The sequence below is a fragment of the Oryctolagus cuniculus genome, chromosome 2 (assembly GCF_051225735.1).
Source record: "Oryctolagus cuniculus isolate XC-2025 breed Fujian yellow rabbit chromosome 2, ASM5122573v1, whole genome shotgun sequence".
Taxonomy (NCBI): domain Eukaryota; kingdom Metazoa; phylum Chordata; class Mammalia; order Lagomorpha; family Leporidae; genus Oryctolagus; species Oryctolagus cuniculus.
Window position 1 is genome coordinate 114,196,822 of NC_142868.1, and position 22,040 is coordinate 114,218,861.

The 22,040-nt window shown below is 48.0% G+C and overlaps 1 protein-coding gene across 1 annotated transcript in view; it reads left to right on the top strand.

The window, feature by feature from the left end:
- LYG1 (lysozyme g1) overlaps positions 1–20,601 on the top strand; it is a 31,084-nt gene extending 10,483 nt beyond the window's left edge. The window contains exons 3-8 of the mRNA XM_089327054.1: positions 11,846–11,912; positions 12,566–12,604; positions 14,656–14,760; positions 15,924–16,117; positions 20,051–20,183; positions 20,347–20,601. Coding sequence (XP_089183180.1) covers positions 11,846–11,912; positions 12,566–12,604; positions 14,656–14,760; positions 15,924–16,117; positions 20,051–20,183; positions 20,347–20,465 — 657 coding nt within the window. The 3' untranslated portion in view covers positions 20,466–20,601. The remainder of the gene's footprint in view (positions 1–11,845; positions 11,913–12,565; positions 12,605–14,655; positions 14,761–15,923; positions 16,118–20,050; positions 20,184–20,346) is intronic.
- The last annotated feature ends 1,439 nt before the right edge of the window (positions 20,602–22,040 follow it).

The following is a 22,040-nucleotide window of genomic DNA, read 5'->3' on the forward strand; positions in this document are numbered from 1 at the left end:
CCTTACATAAAAGGTATCTGGGGGAAAAATTAAGCTATTAATGAACCCTGGGAATTGTTGGGAGCCACCTTGGGTGGTGGGTTGTGGAAAGGGGGCAGCCTTAGGGGAAAGCTGACACTCAAGAAAACAGAGTGGAGAGGTTAAATGATCCAGGTGCATGATGACATTATTTAAATGCTGAATTGAACCATACCTGAAACTCACCATATCTCTGAGTTTCCTGGTATATCAGTTAATAAATCTTTATTAAATAGCCAATTTGAGTCCCATTTTTAGTTACTTGCAACAAAAAAATTCTTGAAACACTTGTCTCAAAATTATTTTCACCTAGTTAATGACTGAGCTCTGCATTGCTTGCTACAGTGATCTCTTCTTGGTCTCACCTCTTCTCAATGGCATCTGACAAACACACCATTAGTTGCTTAAGACAATGTCTTAGTCTGACTTCCATGACACCATTCTCAACTGGCTTTCATTCTCCTCTATGGCCTCTCTTACTCAGTCTCCTTCATCTGCTTTCCCCCCTCTGCTCAGTCCCTAAATATGGGAGTTCTTCAAGGACTGGTCATAGGCACACCCTTGAATTCTCACTTGACACACCGGCTTCCTAGGTAATGCCTTCTATTTCCCTGTCTTTAAATCTCTTTATATGGCAATAACTCCCAGATTTATAGTCTGCATTCCAAACCTAGTTTTTTGAGCTGCAACTGCCACTGTGACATCTTGCTTGGAAGTCTCACTGACACCTGAAGCCTAACACATTATATTAGAATGCAAGGCCAAATTAGGTCATTTTGCCAAGCAGTTAAGATGCTGGTTAGAGCACCTGTATTCCACATGGGAGTACCTGAGTTCAATTCCAGGCTCTGGCTCCCAACTGCAGCTTCCTGTCAAGGCAGATTCTGGGAGACAACAGGTGATGTCTTAAGTGGTTGGGTTTTTTCCACTCACATTGGAGACTTGGATAGAGTTCCTGGCTCCCAGCTTTGGCCCTGGCCCAGTCCCAGTCATTGTGGACATTTGGAGTGACAATCAGTGAGTGGGAGCTCTGTGTGTGTGTGTGTATGTGTGTGTGTGTGTGTGTGTGTGTCTACCTGTTTGTCTCTGCTTCTCAAACAAATTAAACAGAAGAATATAGGTTTCATAGGGGCAGGGGCCATGGCTTCCCTGTGGTACAAATATAATTGCAGATAATATATAAATGACGGCTGTGGCTGTATTCCAATAAAAGCTTATTTATAGCATGGTGGTAGTTCTTGGGCTGTAGGTTGCTAACCCCTATTCTAGACCAACAGATATCACATCCACATGTCAACAGTTCAGCAATCTGGAGAGAGAAGTTCACAGCATAGTTCCAGGTTGTCTCTTGGCCAAACTCAGGTCATCTTCCCTTCTGTGATGAAAGAGGCTATGGCCCAGGAAGCAAGGTCATGTTTCAAAGTGGCTACTTCCATGGCATTCACCTGTACTGCAAGAGGACTGAAGATGAGGGTAGCAGGATATTGTGGTTTGGCTTGGTCCCTCCAAGACTCCTGTTAGAGTTTAACCTCCAGTGTAAGGTATTAGGAGGTTGGAAAGTTAATCCAACTATGATGTTTAGAGGTGGGACCTTTGGAAGGTGACTAAAGTGAAATAAGATTGTGAGCATACAGCCCCCATAACTGAATGCTGATGGGTTTATAAGAGTGAGGCCAGAGAACACACATGCATGTATCCTGTCTCCTGCCATGTGCTGCCTTGCACTGTCTTGGGATTCTATCAGCAGCAAGGCCATCATGAGATGCAGCCCTGTGATCTTGGACCAGAACCATGAGCCAAAATAAATCTCTTTTCTTTGTAACTTACCTGGTCTATGGTAATGTGCTGTTAGCAAAAGAGAACAGACCAAGACAGGGGAAATTCACTGGGAAAAAATGCTATAAAATTCCAACATTTAAAACTTAATTCGTAATCTTCTTTCACTGACCTGTTCCTTCTCCAACATTTCAGACTCTGTGACATTCTCCAAGTATTTATGCTCTCTCCTTTCCCTCATCCTTGGCCTCTAGTCTCACACGACATCCTCTAATTCCATTTCTATACTAGATCACCAATAAATCCACTCTGTCTCCTAACCATCATCCTAATCCAACAGTCATCTCTCATCTGGTCTTCTGCAGTGTCTCCCAACTAGTCCCTTCACTCTTACTCTCCTCCGGTTCAATCAACAGCCAGTAGACACTTTTTTTTCTTTCCTTTTTGTTTTTAAAGATTCATTTGTTTGAAAGGAAGAGTGACAGAGTCAAAGAGGAAGAAACAGGAAGTGAGAGGGGACACAACTCTTCCATCTACTGGTTCGCTCTCCAAATGGCCACAATGGCTGAGGCTAGATCAGACCAGGGCCAGGAGCCAGGAACTCCAGCCAGGTCTCCCACTTTGATGGCAGGAACTCAAGTACTTGAGTCATTACCTACTACTTCCCAGGAGCCTAGCAGGGAGCTGGGTTGGAAGTGGAGAAGCTTGGGCTCAAACCAGCATGCTGATGTGGGATGCCGGCGTTGAAGGCAATGGTTTAACCACCTGCTCCACAATGTTGACCTTGGGTGTAATTTTTCTGCTCTATAGAGCATGCTCCCTTAGGTCACTAGGATTCTTAGGGTTGGGGTAACCAGGTACAGCGGGTGAGGAGTTGGATGTCATCATAGAGAGGCCGTGTCCATGAGATGCCATTTCTCAGAGACTTGGACAGCAATAAAAGACATCTCCTGGGGTCTGAAAGTGGTTGGAAGGCCAAACAGGGCAGGGCAGGAGACTGAAGAGGCAAGAGTCCAGAAAGTAGCTGCCAAAAAGGGTTGTCTGGAATTTAAGAGGCAAATGCCACCAGGGACAGCATCCACAGGAAGAGCAGTTTTGTTGTCAGCCTAGTCCTGCATTCCTAGCCCAGTCATTCCACTCCCAAGGAAGCCATTTTCCTTATTTGCTAACTCAGATGGTTAAAGGAGAAATCAAAGAGCTGGCATTTGCAAGAATCAAATATGCTTGATATGTGCTTTTGAGTTGCATGCAGCAGAATCTCTTCTTGAGATATTGCTGGAGAGATAGACAATGCCAAGAGGTCCCAGAAAGAGATGAATGGGGAGAAGGATGGTATTTAGGAGGAATCCATGTAGTGTGGGTGGGAGCAGTCACTTCCTGAAACTTCGGAGAGATGGGTTTGCAAGGTTGGCTTTGTGGTGTGTTGGAATGGTTTTCTTTTGGAGTGTTGTCGCTCCCCCTCTTCGTGGAGGAACGACACAGGACCCCGCGCTGTTCTTTCGTCTGCTCGGCCCTCCCCGGGTTTGCTGCTGGTTCTTCCCGGGTTGGCTACCGTCCCTTCCACCTCCGTGGAAGGGCGGTTCCCCCTGCCACTTTCCCCACTTCCGCGGGGGAGCGGCACACCGCCGGCCGGCTCTCTCGGGGGCTGCACAGGTGTTCCTTCAGATAGATGTTCCCCCCTTAGATGTTCCTGGTGCATGTTGTCTCTCTCCTCCTTTATAGTCCTCTTCCACCAATCCCAACTCTGCTACCCACATGCCGAGTACGCTGCTCTCCTCCAATCAGGAGCAGGTCCTGCTGTTTATTGGTTGAACTGGAGGCAGCTGTGTAGAAGCTGTTTTCTCCTCTCCCAGTGCCATATGGTGGGAGAGCAGATGCATAGAATAAGTCTTAATTCCAGTAACAGTCTAGTCCGAGTTGCTCCCCACAGAGTGTCTCAAAATAGTTTTCTGTAAAGCTCTGTATTCATTCTGGGGACTTTTGGGGACTAATCCGTGTTCCTTGGACAGGTACCTTGCAGAGAATAAGTATACTGAACTTGGGGCCGGAGCTGTGGTGCAGTGGGTTAAAGCCCTGGCCTGAAGCACTGGCATCCCATATGGTGCTGGTTCTAGTCCTGGCTGCTCTTCTTCCGATTCAGCTCTCTGCTATGGCCTGGGAAAGCAGTGGAAGATGGCCCAAGTCCTAGGGGCCATGCACCTGTGTGGGAGACCCAGAAAAAGCTCTTGGCTCCTGGCTTTGGATCAGCGCAGCTCCGGCCGTTGTAGCCATCTGGGGAGTGAACAAGTGGATGAAAGACCTCTCTCTGTGTCTCTACCTTTCTCTGTAACTGTGTCTTTCAAATAAAATAAAATAAATATTAAAGCAAATACTGAACACATCTGAGACAGAATCTCAAGCTCGGTAGCAGATCCTGTGTTTGAGAAGGTAAGACAGGCATAGGAGTGCCTGGCTGTTCACAGATTGCCTGGCCACTGGATGTCATGGGAAATATCTTGAGCTATTGCTGTTTAGTCTTACTTACACACAGGTGCATTAATATCTGAGAATACTTCTTTCAATAACACCTGCCCTGATGTCTAGGATTCTCGCTTTGATGGGACTCATGATTTCTGAGTGTAATCCAGGTCTTTAAAAGGAAGATGTCCATAGGAGGCCTGGTTGAGAACGGAGCAAACCTGAGGACACAGGTGGACACCGTCTGTGAAGCATTGCCAGGCAACATGGTGACTGCTGGCCTGGGAGAAACTTCCAGGACGCTAACGTGGCCCTCAGCACTGACGATGTGGTGCTTGTGTAGATGGTGCCAAGGCATCCCCAAATTTCCTCACCGTGTATTAAATTTTAATTATTGGTGTGTGCTAGACCTTGGTGAACAACACGAGAAAAGGTTCAGGTTTCTGGATGTGGGATGTGGTTTTTAATGGTGTACACATTTTCTCTACTTTTCACCCCAAGTTGGTCAACAGTGGAGAGGCCCCTGGCATTCTCGTACCCCTCTAGATGTATAGCTTAGGAAGTCCCTAGACATCCACGTCTGCATCCTTGCTCACAGGGCCCTGTCTTGTGGCCCAATCTTCTCAGCCATGGACAGAGGCCAACAAAATCCTCATCCCCAAAGTCTGAACTGGGGATGCTGAAGCAGTGGCCCATGATCTGGAAGCTTTGTTCACCCAAAATACAGATCAAGAACGAGAGGTTCTGGGTGCCGGCGCTGTGGGGTAGCAGGTAAAGCCGCTGCCTGCAGTGCCAGCATCCCATATGGGCACTGATTCAAGTTCTGGCTGCTCCACTTCTGATCCAGCTCTCTGCTGTGGCCTGGGAAAGCAGTAGAAGATGGCCCAAGTCCTTGGGCTCCTGCACCCACATGGGAAGACCCAGAGGAAGCTCCTGGCTCCTGACTTCAGATTAGTGCAGCTGTGGCCATTGCGGCCAAACTGGGGGAGTGAACCAGCAGATAGAAGACCTCTCTCTGTCTCTCCTTCTCTTTCTGTGTAACTCTTTCAAATAAATAAATAAATCTTAAAAAAAAAAACACCTAGAAATGTATTTAAAAAAAGAGAGAGAGAGAGAGAGATTCTGACATGCCAAATTCAATTCCTTCCTTCCTTCTTTCCCTTCTCTCTCTCCATTTCTTTCCTGCTTTCTTACCCATCCCTATATGCAGAAGCTAGTGTGAATGAAAGCAAAGTTGGACTGTAACCAGGCCCTGCCCTCTGAAGAGTGGTAAAGAATTAATGGGTTCGTGTTTTTAAAATGCCAGGCCATTCTTGAATAAAAGGCCTCATATAAGTTCAAAGAATTTGTAATTATTATGATTATTATTTTAATTTATGAGATTTAGCCATAACTGTCAATAAGATGAGGTCAACCCTTTTTAAAAGAGGAAGCAGGACCTGGACTGTGTATAAAGGGCTGTGGACTCACCGTGTGTAAGGACAGAGCTGACTGACGACAGGTGAGTACGCAACAGGTGTGGACCCTGTGCTGGGGCTTATATAGGAAGAAAATCCCAGAGTATGGCCATTGTTGGCAAACAGTGTGTCTGCTGCTGAGTAAATAAGAAAAGTTGGATCAGATGCAACCTAGAAACCCTGCCAGGAAAATCCAAGCTTGACAAGATATGTACTTGATGGGATGGGTTTTTGTTTCCTGTTGAATACAATACTTACACAACTTTTTATTTATTTATTTATTTTTATTTATTTATTTATTTGAAAGGCAGAGTTACAGAGAAGCGGAGGGGGAAAGAGAGAGAGAGAGAGAGAGTGAGTCTTCCACCTGCTGGTTCACCCCCCAATTAGATGCAATGGCCAGAGCTGGGCCAATCTGAAGCCAGAAGCCTGGACCTTCTTCTGAGTCTTCCACATGGGTGCAGAGGCCCAAGGACTTGGGCAATCTTCCACTGCTTTTCTAAGCCATGGCAGAGAGCTGGATTAGAAGTGGAGCAGCCAGGACTCGAACCGGTATTCATACGGAATGCTGGCACTACAGGCAGTGACTTTACCTGCTACGCCACAGTGCTAGACCCTCGATTTCTTTTAACACCAACTCGACTCTGGTCACATTTGGATTTATGCACGAGTGTAAAACAAAGACCAGGCAAACAAGTGCATGGGCATTTAGCAGTGGCTGTAATGGGGCAAGTGGGATGCCTGTTTTGTTGATTCAAAGCCGACGGACTAAAGTGTTTGTATTTTGCCAGGTGGGTAATCTCTTCTTGGCCCAATCTTGCTCAATCTTGCCAATGTTACGTGTACCCATAGACCTTAGTGGCAGCTTTGTGATAGAGTCCTCTTTTCTCTGGAAGTGGAGAAGGCACTCAGACCAGCACGTACAACAGGGTAAGTCGTGGCTAACTGAACAGACAGACAAGCTTCCCGAGTCTTCGGCAGCAAGAGACAGGCCAGGGTTTCTCTGACGTGGTTTTGGCTCAGAATGGGATATTCCCAGGCAAGTCCCCAGTACACGGAGAGCCTTCCTGAAGTTCTCAACTCCGGGAAACCCGGACGCTAATGAGAGAAGCAGCACACCTGGAGGGGCACAGGGAGAAAGGGGTTCCTTCCAGGCACGGCCTCTGGGAGGGAAGAATACTGAAGCCTTCCAGGTTCTTCTGTGCAGTCGCCGTGGCTCATGGTTCAAATTTAGTAAATGGATATTTACAGATCATAGAATCTGCAAAACGTGACAGTTTCAAGCGAACTGTCCTGTTGCTGCCTGATATTTCAGCAAGATTTTTCTCAAGAAAAATGCGATCCTGGTAACAGATGCTTTATATGCCTCACTAATTTAAAAAAAAATTATTTATTTATGTGAAAGAGTACAGTGAGAGAAGGAGAGACACACAGAGAGAGAAGAGAACTTCCATCCACTGGTTTGCTGCCCAGGTGGCTGCAATGGCCAGCACTAGGCCAGGCAGAAGGCCAGAACTTTATTCTGTTCTCACACACGGGTGGCAGGAGCCCAAGAACTTGGGCCATCCTCTGCTACTTTCCCAAGCCATTAGCAGGGAACTGGAGCAGAAGTGGAGCTGCCAGGACACAAACCGGCACCCATATTGGATGCCGGCATTGCAGGGGGCAGTTCTACCTGCTATGCCACAAGGCCAGCCCCCCTTATTTGCTATTTTTTTTTGACAGGCAGAGTGGATAGTGAGAGAGAGACAGAGAGAAAGGTCTTCCTTTGCCGTTGGGTCACCCTCCAATGGCCGCCACAGCTGGCGCGCTGCAGCCGGCGCACCGCGCTGATCCAAAGGCAGGAGCCAGGTGCTTCTCCTGGTTTCCCATGGGGTGCAGGGCCCAAGCACTTGGGCCATCCTCCACTGCCTTCCCGGGCCACAGCAGAGAGCTGGCCTGGAAGAGGGGCAACCGGCAAAGAATCCGGCGCCCCGACCGGGACTAGAACCCGGGGTGCCGGCGCCGCTAGGTGGAGGATTAGCCTATTGAGCCGCGGCGCCGGCCTGCTATTATTTTAATTTAAGGTCTGTTGGTGCACAGGAGAGTGAGAGGGTGTGCCTAAGCTATGGTGCTACTGGAAAGCCCTCTGCGCTCACAGGGACCAGATGGAGAGAAGAACTAGCCGAACAAGGGCAACAACGTAGCTTGGAGCCTATGACCACGCCTTAACGTAGATGCACAGAGCAGTTCTCTAGTCTTCCAGGACCAGATGGGAGCATGCCACCCGCATCCGTCAGCACATCAGGGTGTTTGTGCAGCACACTTTTAGGCAGCTTGGAGGACCCTGGTGACCTGGGATATCATTGTTCAAGGTCAAAGTGAGGATAGAGAGCATTCAGGGAAAAGGGAGTTGTACGGTGAAAAAAATCAAACATCCTGATTGCCACTCTTTCCCAGAAAATGTGTTGAATGGAGGAAGAAATAGTCCATTACACCTTATGCATTTAAACAGTGCTTTGGGAATTACAAAGCACCCAGGGGAAAAGGGGAAGGAGGAGAAAACACTGTATTCAAGGCCACCAGGAACTTGAACTAGACCTTGAGAGAGATGCTCCGTGCTGGCAGCCCCTTGCTGTTACTGTTTGGCTCTGCAGGGAGGGAGAACACTGGGCTTGGCATCACAACGATGGTGCTGTGTTGGCCTCACATTTTCATGCTGGTTTCAAGTGCAGGGAGTGACATGATATTAACAAATGAGTCACGGCAACCAGCTGATGGACACGCCTTGGGCACAGCCTGGTGATGCCTCAACAGTTCTTTCCAAGCGTGGAGTAGTTTTTGGCACCTGTAAAGCTGGACCATGGAGTCTGGGTTGCTTCTACATGCTGCGCGTTTGGACAGAACACATTGTCTATCACTGTAAGAAGTCTGTTATCACTTTTACACTTCCTGATGTAATTTTTAAAAAATGTTTTTTGAAGACCTAGTCTCAGGGCAATCAGAAAGTAACTCTGTGTTCCTAAGTAATTGGCATGTGTCTTACATACTCTTGTCATTTGTCATTCAAGCACTTGTTCAACACAGATATTTGTTTTTTTTTTTTTTTTTTTTTTTTTTTATCTTTTATTTAATGAATATAAATTTCCAAAGTACGACTCATGGGTTACAATGGCTTCCCCTCCCATACCGTCCCTCCCACCAACAACCCTCCCCTTTCCCACTCCCTCTCCCCTTCCATTCACATCAAGATTCATTTTCGATTATCTTAATATACAGAAGATCAGCTTAGTATACCTTAAGTAAGTATTTCAACAGTTTGCTCCCACACAGAAACATAAAGTGAAAAATAATAGATGATTTTTTTAAAATGATGATGAAATCAGATCAGACCTATTGTCATGTTTAATCCCAGTGAGAGTCAAGTTGGGAATTGAAAATTTCTTTCTTTTTTTTTTTTTTTTTACAGAAGATCAGTTTAGTGTACATTAAGTAAAGATTTCAGTCGTTTGCACCCCCATAGAAACACAAAGTGAAATATACTGTTTGAGTACTCGTTATAGCATTAAGCCTCAATGTACAGCATGTTAAGGACCGAGATCCTACATGAGGAGTAAGTGCACAGTGACTCCTGTTGTTGACTTTACCAATTGACACTCCTGTTTATGGCATCAGTAATCCCCCTATGCACCAGTTATGAGTTTCCAAGGCTATGGAAGCCCCTTGAGTTCTCCGACTCTTATCTTGTTTAGACACGGTCATAGTCAAAGTGGAGGTTCTCTCCTCCCTTCAGAGAAAGGCACCTCCCTCTTTGAAGACCTGTTCTTTCCACTGGGATCTCACTCACAGAGATCTTTTTGCCAGAGTGTCTTGGCTTTCCATGCCTGAAATACTCTCATGGGCTTTTCAGCCAGATCCGAGTGCCTTTAGGGCTGATTCTGAGGCCAGAGCAACACAGATATTTGTTTCATGCATAGAAAATGAGGTAGCTCTCATATTGCAATTAAGTAGTTCTACTTGGGTTTCCAAGAGAAAGCACTTTTTTTGGTTTTGTTTCAAAGATATTTCTTTATTTATTCCTTTGAAAGGCAGACTTAGTGAGAGAGAAGGAAGAGAACGAGAGATCTTCCATTAGCTAGTTTACTCCCCAAATGGCTGCAACAGCCAGGGCTGGGCTAGGAGCCAGGAGCTTCTTCTGGGTCTCCCATGTGGGTGCAGGGGCCCAAGCACTTGGGCCATCTTCCTCTGCTTTCCCAGGCACATTAGCAGGGGGTTGGATAGGAAGTGGAAGTAGAGCAGTTGGGTTTCAAACCAATGCCAGTATGGGATGCCAGCACTGCAGGCGGCGACTTAATCCACTAAGCCACAATGTTGGTTCCTTCTTTTTTTATTATTATTATTTTAAGATTTACCTATTTGAAAAGCAGTGTGCCAGAGAGTGAGCAAGCAAGTGAGGGAGCAAGTGAGTTGGAGCCAGGATCCTAGAATGCCATCTGGGTCTCCCACGTGGTTGGTAGGGACCCAACTACCTGGGCTGTCATCCACTGCTTTCCCAGGCACCTTAGCAGGAAGCTGGATCAGAAGCAGAACATCCAAGACTCAAACCAGAACTGCAGTATAAGATGCTATTGAAAGCAGTGGCTTATCCCACTGTGCCACAATGTCAGCCCCAAGAAATATTCTTCCTGGAAAAGCAACAGCAAAAAGAGGGGGAATTCGTGAGGTTTGACATTTGAATTGCAAGCACTGCTTTTACCAAGCAGGGAGACGACTCTGTAAAGACCGTGGTCATGAGACCATGACCGTGAGCACTTGTGCACCCGTGCAGCTCCTTCTCCTCTTCCTTGTGGGATGGATTGTCCTCGCTCATTCAGTGCTGGGGAGCCAGGGTGCTGAATAAATTATTCTTGTGGGTGATTAAATCTGAGAGCTCCTGCAGACCCAGAGCAAAAACTGAGCGTGACATTCTTAGCTTCGCTCAGTGAAATCAGATCATCTCAGTGTTGTGGGGGCAAGCACAGAAAGTGAGGCACATGAAGAAGATGGAATTCAAATGACTTCACTTGTGGAGAGCCGTGCTGAGATGTCATCTCTTCCTGGGTGTAAGAGAGAAAAGCAACATCCAAGTGCCAAATGCCACGTTCCTATGCACCTTCCTGCCCATAATGACAACAGTAATTCGGTGATGTGTTGACACCTTGGCTCCACCGTCCAGGGGAGGTGGTGGACATGCCCTGCAGTGGGAGGTGCTGGTGGGAAAGAGGAGGCATTGGGGGCAGGGGCTGGCTCCTCCAGCATTCCCTGGGGTCAGTGGTAAACTGTTCTGGGTGGCATTGGTGTTTGGATGGTAGCTAGAGAGGGAACCAGGGAAGTTTGTACATGTGGAAGGGGATGAGAGGAATGGTTGGGATGAGAAAGAGAAGGCTTGGAGACCAGGCTTGGCGGTTGCCAGTTCTCCAGGCTAGTGAGCCCCTTGCAAAATCAGTCCTGGAAACTCCGCCCACGACCCAACCTCCTAGGGATTTGTCTCCGCATCCTCCTTGGGCTCTGGCCCTGGAGTTCTAGGGAGGAAGAATGGGGATCTTGGATTCCCAGTGCGGGGGGGAGGAGAGAGGGGGGTGTCTTCTGCCTCCTTCCTTTATCCAAAGCGAAGACTCAGTCTGTCTTCCAAGTCCCCGAGGAAAGGGTGACCGTTCCTCAAAGCTACAGGGAAAGGAGCCTGCATTTAGAGAAAGCATTCCTCCCAAATTCTCCCTTCCATTTTCTCTTTAGACAAAGGAGGGGCTCTGGGAATAAGGCACAGGCACCAGAAATCTGCTTTTTTGAGGTCTGGAGTCAGGACCCTGTGTTTCTGGGTGCTGAGAGTCAGAGTCTCTCGGCTTCTTAAAATACTGGGCATCTGCTTACTACTTGACAGCGCGCGGAGCCCTTGGGCAGAGTAGAAGTCTCGTCATTTTCAACCAGCTGGAAGGACGGATGGCGCACTGGTCCAATATTCGCTTTTTCACTATGACTTAAATTGTCAGTTTTCTCCATTTGCTGCATATGGAGGAACTTGTTCTTTTCATACTTGTCTTCAACTGAAACATTATATATCGCCGTGACACTGATCACAATTTTGCAACTTCTAACTAATTTCTATATAAAAATTGTCTCAGGAGCCGAAGAGTCGGATCCTCGATATGTCTGCACTGTGGCTGCTCCTTGGTCTCCTTGCACTGACTGGTGAGTGTTTTCACTGTTTTTATTCCTTAATGTTTGTTTTATTTATTTTTATTCATTTGAAAGGGAGAGAGAGAGAGAGAGAGAGAGAGAGAAATCTCCCATCTACTGGTTCACTCCCCAAAGACCCACAATAGCTTGGGTAGGGCCAGGTTGAAGCCAGGAACCAGGAACCCAATCTGAGTCTTCCTATGGGTGACAGGCACCTCACTGCTTGAGCTATCATCTGCACGGTAGCAGGCAGCTGGAGTCGGAAGCAGAGATGGATGGGGACTAGGCACTCCAACATGGGGATGCACCTGCTGCACCACGGTGCCTGCCCCCATTCCATGTTTTCTGATTGGTTTTAGAATTGGAAAGGATAGTCACAGGAACAGAATGGTATTTCTGACACTTGCCACTCAGTGGAAAACATTTTTCTCCTAAGTTGTCCAATAAATCCTGAAGTTAGGAGCAGCTGTTGAGAGGCAGGCCCTCCCCCAGTGCCTGACACAAGGATGGGGTTCTCCAGAATTTGGGGTGGGCTTAAAATCAGAGTGGCCTGAGGCCAGATTTCAAATAGATGAGCACATTGCTAATAACCTTTCTGTGCCCACTGCAAAAACTTTCACCCAAGTATCTACTGAATGTGTTTATGGACTGTGTATTTCCACTAGGATGTAAGACCAGAGAAGCAGTGTCCCAGAAACCAAGATGTGAGTGGGCTGACCACTGAGGCTGAGTGGCCACTGTGACTGAATGTCAGCTTTGGTCCTAAGGTTCCTTTCAGCTGAGACAAAGGGGAAACTATTTGTCTTTTGATAAATAAAATGAAGAAGCATAGTTCCTTGGGAGAAGCAAAACTTCCCCTGGCTGTCAATTAGAAACATTTCTCAGGAGGGGTCTTGGTTCTTGAAACTTTGATTTATTTGACAGAGAGGTAGACAGAGAGGGGGCATCTCCCAAACATGGGTTCCCCCCTTAACCACCTGCAGTAGGCAGGTGTGGGCCAGGCTGAAGCCAGGAGCCGGGAACTCCTGATCTTCCACCTGGGTGGTGGGGACCAAAGTATTTGAGCCATCGCCTGCTGTCTCCCAGCACGTGCATCAGCAGGAGACTAAAATCAGACGCAAAACCGAGACTTGAACCCAGGCACCCCCATTACGGGTGTGCGTGTCCCAGTGCTGTCTTAACCGCTGAGCCCGACGCCCGCCTCTTGGGTGGCATTGCATATTTATTATCTCTTGGCCCATTCGTTCAACAAACACTTAAACATTCCTACAATGTGCTAGCCATGGGGACTCTAAGAAACTCTGCGGATCATGTGATGTGGTTAGAGAAGGGCCCACAAGGCAGGCAGCAGTCACCAATCATAAAGACAAAAGTACACTTATTAAAAAAAAAGTCAGAAGGACCTGTAGCTTAATTTTTACCATACTCGTAAACAACCAGACCTTGTCACTTCCACATTTTTCAGGTCACTCACCACAGCTTCTAAATTCTGTAGAGATGCTTTCTCCAGAACACTTTTTTTTTTTTTTTAAGATGTTAACCTCATGAAGATGTTGGTAAGAAAATAGAACCATAGTGTGGCATTGTGGTGTAGCGGGTAAAGCCGCCGCCTGTGGCACCAGCATCCCATATGGGTGCCAGTCCGAGACCCACCTGCTCTACTTCTGATCCAGCTCCCTGCTAATGTGCCTGGGAAAGCAGCAGAAGATGGCCCAAGTTCTTAGGTCCCTGCACACATGTGGGAGACCCAGAAGAAGCTCCTGGCTCCTGGGTTTGGCCTGGCCCAGCCCCAGGCCATTGCGGCCACTTGGAGAGTGAACCAGTAGATGGAAGATCTCTCTCTGTGTAACTCTAACTTTCAAATAAATAAAGAAATAAATAAAAGAAAAAAGAACCTTAAAATGCAATTATGTAAGCCTACAGGACTCATGTGATAATATACAAGGGATATATTTCCAACAACCTGCAAATCCTTAAAACTTAATCTTTATTCTACTTTAGTCACAGAATAAAACAAAAAGTGATTGGATGAGAAGTTTCTACAAGCTTGTAATAGTGAAAGGATTCTCACAGGGAGCACCATCCTGCCCCCTGCAGGTATCTTGTCATTGACTCATCCACCCTCTCCAGGTATGAACTGTAAATACAGTCAGCCCTGGCTGCCTTTGGAAGATTGGTTCCAGGACCTCCCCATATACCAAAATGTGCACATTCCTAAGTCCTACAAGGCACTAACGACTGGCAACATGGCAACATTTGAGGATCATGCACCGGCATAGTATTTGCACGGAACCTATGCACAACCTCCCATATCCCTGTACGTTTTTATTGATTTTCATTTATTTGAAAGCAGAGAGAGAGAGAGAGAGAGAGAGAGAGAGAGAGAGACAGATCTTCCAGCTGCTAGTTCACTCTTCAAATGTCCACAACACCCAGGGCAGGGCCAGGCTGATGCCAGGAATCTGGAACTCAATCCAGGTCTCCTGTGTGGCTGGCAGGGACCCAAGAACTTGACCAATCATCTGCTGCTCCCAGTGTCTGCCTTAACAGAAATCTAGAGTCAGGAGCTGGAGGAGGGGTTAACCCCAGGCACTCCAGTATGGGATGTAGGCATCTTAACAGCCAGGATAAATGCCTTCTCCCTGAAGTTTTGTAATTCCTGATTTTATTATTTGTATTAATATCATTTCATCCCTAGAAGGATGATGAGAACAAGTCAAGTTAACACTTTTGGTTGAATTTCTTCGATTTGCAGCCTTAGCTGAAAGCAGCACTTGGGGGTGCTATGGCAACATCCGCACCCTGGACACCCCTGGAGCATCTTGCGGGGTTGGAAGACGTCACGGCCTGAGCTACTGTGGTAATTACAATCCTCTGGTCTGTTCTCGCCCTCTCAGCATGGCTTCTCGGTGCCTACTGTCTCCCACAGTCCCACAGACCCGAGGGTGGAGAGAACACTGGATGTAGACGCCAAAGACCTCGTCAGAGCCCTGGCTCTGCTTCTTGAACAAGCCACTTAGCTGCCCCAGGCCTGTGGTGGAGCGGATAATAGCAATCAATTTGCAGCACTGTTATATTATATTATATTATATTATATTATATTATATTATATTATATTATATTATATTATATGGATGAGAGTGCCTTTTAAAATCATAGAGTCCCTTAGAAGGTAAGTGGCCAATCAAGTCAGTTAGGGTTCACTTTTTTTTTTTTTTTTTTTTTGACAGGCAGAGTGGACAGTGAGAGAGAGAGACAGAGAGAAAGGTCTTCCTTTGCCGTTGGTTCACCCTCCAATGGACGCCACAGCTGGCGTGCTGCGGCCAGCGCACCACGCTGATCTGATGGCAGGAGCCAGGTGCTTCTCCTGGTCGCCCATGGGGTGCAGGGCCCAAGCACTTGGGCCATCCTCCACTGCACTCCCGGGCCACAGCAGAGAGCTGGCCTGGAAGAGGGGCAACCGGGACAGATTCTGGCGCCCCGACCGGGACTAGAACCTGGTGTGCCGGCGCCGCAAGGTGGAGGATTAGCCGAGTGAGCCGCGGCTCCGGCCAAGGGTTCACTTTCCTTTTGCTCTGCATTCTTGTTAAATAAAGGCTTAAACGCGTGTGATTTTTAAATTGCCCCTTAGGGTTGGAAAGACTGGACTTGCAGAAGGGATGGGGGACGTCCTCCATCGCACTGGCGTCCTTCGTCGCTGAGGGACAGAGACATCTTACTGGGTAACCCTGTCTGGGGAGCTCAGGGCCAGACCAGTGGTGCTGCTGGGGTTGTCCGGGAAGGTCAGAGCAGCCCCTGAGAGCCCCAGCAGAGGGGAACTGCCGACTCAGACTCGCAGGAGGAGAGTCCTACTTTCAGGTCTGAGACTGTCCGCTAGAGACTTAAACCCCAAACTTGGCCTTCTCAGGTCTCCACTGCCCCCCGCCCCGCCCCATCCGTGGAGTGACCTTTCTCTGTCCCCTTGAGCTGCTGATTCAGGGTGCGTCGCTCCATGCTGCGGCCCTCCTGCTGTGTTTGCTGTAGGAGTTCGGGCTTCTGAACGGCTGGCGGAAATAGACACGCCGCGCCTGCTGAGACATCAGCCCATGATGCGCGCTGTCGGCCAAAGGTACTGCGTGGATCCCGCGGTGGTCGCTGCCATCGTGTCCCGGGAGTCTCAGGGTGGCGGCGTTCCGGTCAACGTGGGCACCGTGGACGATGGAGTCGGAGAGGTGCAGGTAACGCTCCATCATTAATGTGACGTGTTGGCCTTCCACTTCCCGGCACAACCTCAAGGGGACACTTCTTTTTGGTTAACTGCCAGCGCCCTTGAGCAGAGAGTGAATGATACTCCATGGGGTTGTGAGAGCCACAGCCCTGAGACATGAGCAGCGGCATTCACTTCTGCTTTGTTTAGAGCCACAATTTTTTTTTAAGTTCATTTTTATTTAAAAGAGTTAGAGGCTGGCGCCATGGCTCACTTGGTTAATCCTCTGCCTACAGCGCCGGCATCCCATATGGGCGCCGGGTTCTAGTCCCGGTTGCTCCTCTTCCAGTCCAGCTCTCTGCTGTGGCCCAGGAAGACAGTGGAGGATGGCCCAAGTGCTTGGGCTCTGCACCCGCATGGGAGACCAGGAGGAAGCTCCTGACTCCTGACTTCGGATCAGCGCAGCGCCGGCCTTACCGGCCATTTGGGGAGTGAACCAACAGAAGGAAGACCTTTCTCTCTCTGTCTCTCTCACTGTCTATAACTCTACCTGTCAAAAAAAAAAAAAAAAAAAGAGTTGGGGTTGGGGGAGAGACGCCTTTCATCCATTGGCTCATTCTCCAAACGGCCGCATCAGCTGGGGATGGACCAGGCCAAAACCAGAAGCCAGGAGCTTCTTCCAGGTCTCCCATATGGGTGCAGGGGCCCAAGCACTTGGGCCATCTTTTGCTGCTTTCCCAGGTACATCAGCAGGGAGCTGGATGGGAGCTGGATGGGAAGTGGAGCAGCCGGGACTTGAACTGGCATCCATATGAGATGCCAGCATGGCAGGTGGCGGCTTAACGTGCTATACCACAATGCCAGCCCCTACAATTTCTTTTCAAAATAAATAATGCTGTGTTTCCAGGAGACCATCCTCTTCTGGGTTTCCAGTAAGGCTACGGTCCAGGAAAAAGATCACCGATTACATCTTTGCTCGGTCATTTGGTAGCGAGGTGACCTTGCTTAGTCACTAAACTGGACCTCTGTTCCCCCATCTGTAAAATGCCATTCTTAGAGAATTATTTTGCAGATTCAGTGAAATAATGTGGAAAAGTACCTGACATTTGGTAGGATATCAACAAATATTAAATTTCTTTTTCCTTGTCTTCTTTCTACACAATTCTTAGTTCTGAGGATCAAGTTTCATTTTTCACTAATTCTGCCTCTTGGCACGTATGTGTTGGCGATTTCCAGGGAATTGGCCATTAGCCCCATTGTTGGATAACATCTGTGCTGGGCAATCAGTGATGGCAGGAATCAAATGAGGCTCGAATTTTCCTATTGCATCTTACGCTGCTGTTGAAAAAACTGAGTACTGTGGTCATGCATGCTTTTTTTTTTTTTTAAAGATTTATTTATTTATTTGAAAGTCAGAGTTACACAGAGAGAGGAGAGGCAGAGAAGTCTTCCATTTGCTGGTTCACTCCCCAACTGGCCGCAACAGCCAGAGCTGTGCAGATCCGAAGCCAGGAGCCAGGAGCCTCCTCTGGGTCTCCCACATGGGTACAGGGGTCCAAAGACTTGGGCCATCCTCTACTGCTTTCCCAGGCCATAGCAGAGAGCTGGATCAGGGAAGTCTCGAAGCAGCGCCCATATCAGATGCCTGCGCTTCAGGCCAGGGCGTTAACCCGCTGCGCCACAGTGCCGGCCCCAGCCCCTCATGCATGCTTTTAAGCTTTTAGGAAAATCGACTCTTTTTTTTTTTTTTTCAGTTGGCTTCCTGTGAGTGCTTTGTATGACACCTAATTTAAAAGTACTTCCAAATACTTTTCTTTCTATTTGGGGGCCCATCCAATAATCTGATGAGATGGGGTGGGGACACGTAATCTATCTATGACATTTGAACAAGTGGAGCCACAAGGAAGGAGCTGCTACTGGAAAGCCACACCCAAAATGCAGAACCAGAACCAAGAACACCTGGCGTTGTTAGGGCTGGCATCATCCCTGCTGCCCCGTTCTGCCTCCTTTGTGAGGCACGCTTCCTGGCAAAAGGAGTCCATCTCCTATGAAGATGGAATGCAAATTCTGCACGTTCAGAAATTTCTCCTAAATATCAGGAGACCTTCGTGGAAGTGGTAACTAAAGCTGTGTAAGAAGGATCGGACAGAGGTCCTCTGATTCGCAGAAGGTGAATCACAGAAGCATCACTGCCAGCACGGAAGCCAGTCCCGACTGTCGGGTGGTTTGCGTTTGCAGCATCGAGGGGAGGCATCAGATGGGTACCCAGGCTAACCCTGTCTTTGGCTTGCAATTTGGCCTCTCGCCGTGACACTGAAGCAGCAGTGAAATGTTTATTCATCCCTTCCTTAGCCCAAACCTTGTAGCTTCACAAGTATTTAAAAAAAAAAAAAAAGCAGAGTAACAGAGAGAAAGGCGAGAGAAAAGAGAAAGAAAAAGAGGTATCTCATCCGGGGTTCACTCCCCAAATGGCCACAATGGCCAGGGCCGGTCCAGGAGCCTCAAACTCCATCTGGGTCTCCCACAGGCCACCTGGGCCTGTTCTCCACTGCCTCCTCAGGTGTATTAGCATGGAGCAGGGTCAGCAGCCAGGACTCCAACTGGCATTCCACTGGGAGATGCTGGTGAGAGAAGCACTGGCTTAGCCCACAGCACAACACCACTTTAATACTTTTTAAACTCAGAACGCTTCCAAGAGGTCTACTTTGTTATCAGATTTTAAATACTGTACAATACAGTCTTGATAATTCCAGGTATAATTTTGTTCATCAGATTTCCAGACTTTTCATTCCAAGACTGAAATTTGATACATGTTGACTGGCAACTCCCCATTCTGCCTCCCTGCAACCTTATTTATGGCTGGTGCCATGGCTCACTAGACTAATCCTCCGCCTGCGGCGCCAGTACCCCGGGTTCTAGTCCTGGTTGGGGTGCTGGATTCTGTCCTGGTTGCTCCTCTTCCAGTCCAGCTCTCTGCTGTGGCCAGGGAGTGCAGTGGAGGATGGCCCAAGTGCTTGGGCCCTGCACCCCATGGGAGACCAGGAGAAGCACCTGGCTCCTGGCTTCAGATCAGCGCGGTGCGCCGGCCGTAGTGGCCATTGGAGGGGGAACCAATGGAAAAAGGAAGACTTTTCTCTCTGTCTCTCTCACTGTCCACTCTGCCTGTCAAAAAAAAAAAAAAGATTTTATTTATTTATTTGAGAGGCAGAGTTACAGACAGAGAGAGGGAGAAACAGAAAGAAAGGTCTTCTTCCGTTGGTTCACTCCCCAAATGGCCATAATGGCCAGAGCTGGGCTGATCCGAAGCCAGGAGCCTGGATCTTCCTCCAGGTCTCTCACGTGGGTGCAGGGGCCCAAGCACTGGGACCATCTTCCACTGTTTTCCCAGGACATTAGCAAGGAGCTGCATTGGAAGTGGAGCAGCTGGGACTTGTCCCATATCGTAAGCTCTCCTTCCTTTTAAAGGCTGAATGATGTTCCATGAATTGTCTTCATCCATCACCGACATCTAGGTTGTCCCTACCTCTTGCTATTGTGAATAGCTCTGCAATGAATGTGGAAATGCGCATGATTCTTTGAGATTCAGATTTCAGTAAACACCCAGAGGGAGGCTTGCTGGATCAGATGCTCACTGGGTTTTTAATCTTTCTGAGGATTTTCCGTACCCTTCTCCACGATGGCGGTCCTATTTCATATTCCTGCCTGCAGTGCATCAGGGTTCCCGTTTCTCCACTTCCACACCGACCCTGGCTTCTTTCGTGTTTTTGATAACAGCCCTCCTGTCAGTGGTGAGGAGCTTTACCATTTTATCGCCAGGAAGGCTGAAGGTGGCACTGGTCCCACCACAGGTGGACGGAGAAGGGCAGGTGGATCAGAGAGCGGCGCTGAGCCTGTGACAAACACATCACCTGCCCGCCAAGCCAACCCAGCTCCCCTGGCTTTTCCTCTGCCTTCCTTCTTCCAGGACCCTGCCATACATGGTAGCACACCTTGGATCAGCGAGCCCCAGGTCTCCCACATGACCGAGACTCTGACTGCTAGAATCAAAGAAATCCAGAGGAGGTTTCCCACCTGGACTCCTGACCAGTACCTGAGAGGTATGTGTCCATGGGCCAATGGTTTCACTAAACAGAATTAAAAGGGACAAATGAGTCCCCCAAGCCACGGATACATAGTTAGGGAAGAGAGTTTGGGAGAACTGAGCACCCTGGAGCAATGAGGGGCCGTGGGATCAGCACTAACCTCTTCCGTGAATTCCAGGTGGGCTGTGTGCCTATAGTGAGGGTGCTGGACGTGTCCGAAGCAGCCAGGACCTGAGTTGTGATTTCTGCAATGATGTCCTTGCTCGAGCCAAGTACCTCAAGAGGCGTGGCTTCTAGTGGTTCCCTTGAATTCCAAGATCCCTGCCAAGGAGGCCTCACCCGCTGTCACACAGATGAACTAGCAGGTGGGGCTCGGACCTGCCCATTCAAGTCTAACATGAATCACAATAAAGGAATAAAGGGTGATTCCTTGCATGCTGTGGCCGTGTGTTTTGTGCATGTGTGTTTCAAGGTATGTCCAAGGAGGTTAGCTGTCATGTTTCTGTCAGTGGACACTGACGAGGGTTGCCAGATTTAGCAAATAAAAATATAGGATGTTCAGTTTAAATTCCAGAAATAGAAACTTAAAATGATAGGTCTGAGAAATGAAGACATCTGGGTTTGGATTTTTGGTCTTGCACTTTACCAGTTTTGTACCTCAAGCCAGCTTCTGGCGATGAGGTACAGTCGGCACTTCTCTTGTCTGTTCAGTGGGATAAAGTGACACACCCTGCCAGGGCTGGGGTGAGAGTCCAGCACCTGATGCTTCTCCTGTCAAGTCAGGCGCAATTTTCCAGAACTGCCCCTCTGATTTTCTTATTTTTCTCTATTTTATTTATGTATTTTTTTGACAGGCAGATTGGATAGTGAGAGAGAGACAGAGAGAAAGGTCTCCCTTTTGCCATTGGTTCACCCTCCAATGGCCGCTGTGGCTGGCGCGCTGCAGCCGGCGCACTGTGCTGATTCGATGGCAGGAGCCAGGTGCTTCTCCTGGTCTCCCATGGGGTTCAGGGCCCAAGCACTTGAGCCATCCTCCACTGTACTCCCTGGCCACAGCAGAGAGCTGGCCTGGAAGAGGGGCAACCGGGAAAGAATCCGGCACCCTGACCGGGACTAGAACCCGGTGTGCTGGCGCCGCAAGGCGGAGGATTAGCCTAGTGAGCCGCGTCACCAGCCCATCCCATGTATCTTACCTAGAAAAGGAGTCCAGTGAGTAATGAGTGGGTCTTGGCATTTTCATTTTACAGTTTCTAACACCTCCCTGGCTGGCAGGCGCAAGGAGTCCTATAGGATTTGTTCATCATTGTATAATTAACACTCTTTTTCTGTTTTTCATAAACCTTTTTATTTAAGGAATACAAACATCATGCTTTTCATAAATACAACTTTAGGAATATAGTGATTCTTCCCACTGTACCTGCCCTCTCACCCACACTCCCACCCCTCTTCCTCCTCCCTCTCCTATTCCTATTCTTATTTTTTGCTAAGATCTATTTTCAATTAACTTTATACACATACAATTAACTCTATACTAAGTAAAGAGTTCAACAAGTTGTATGAAAAAAAAAAAAACTGTTCCTCAACAGTCGAGCAAGGGCTGTTCAAAGTCATTGCATCTTGAAGTTTAGTTTCACTTGTATAGATTACCTAACAGCCCCATAAGTTTTCTCCAACAACTTTGTGTTTTCATGGAATTGATAGTCACCCTTAGTTGCTTGCTGCCTTCGTTTTCTCTGCACTCATCACTGGTTCAGTTCTGTCTCTTCTCAACTGGCAGTTCTTATCAGGGAGGCCATCCATTTTTTTTTTTTTTTCATGAAGTCTTTCCTGGAAATTTCTGATAAACTCCTCCAGTCTAAGGTCAGCCAGAGA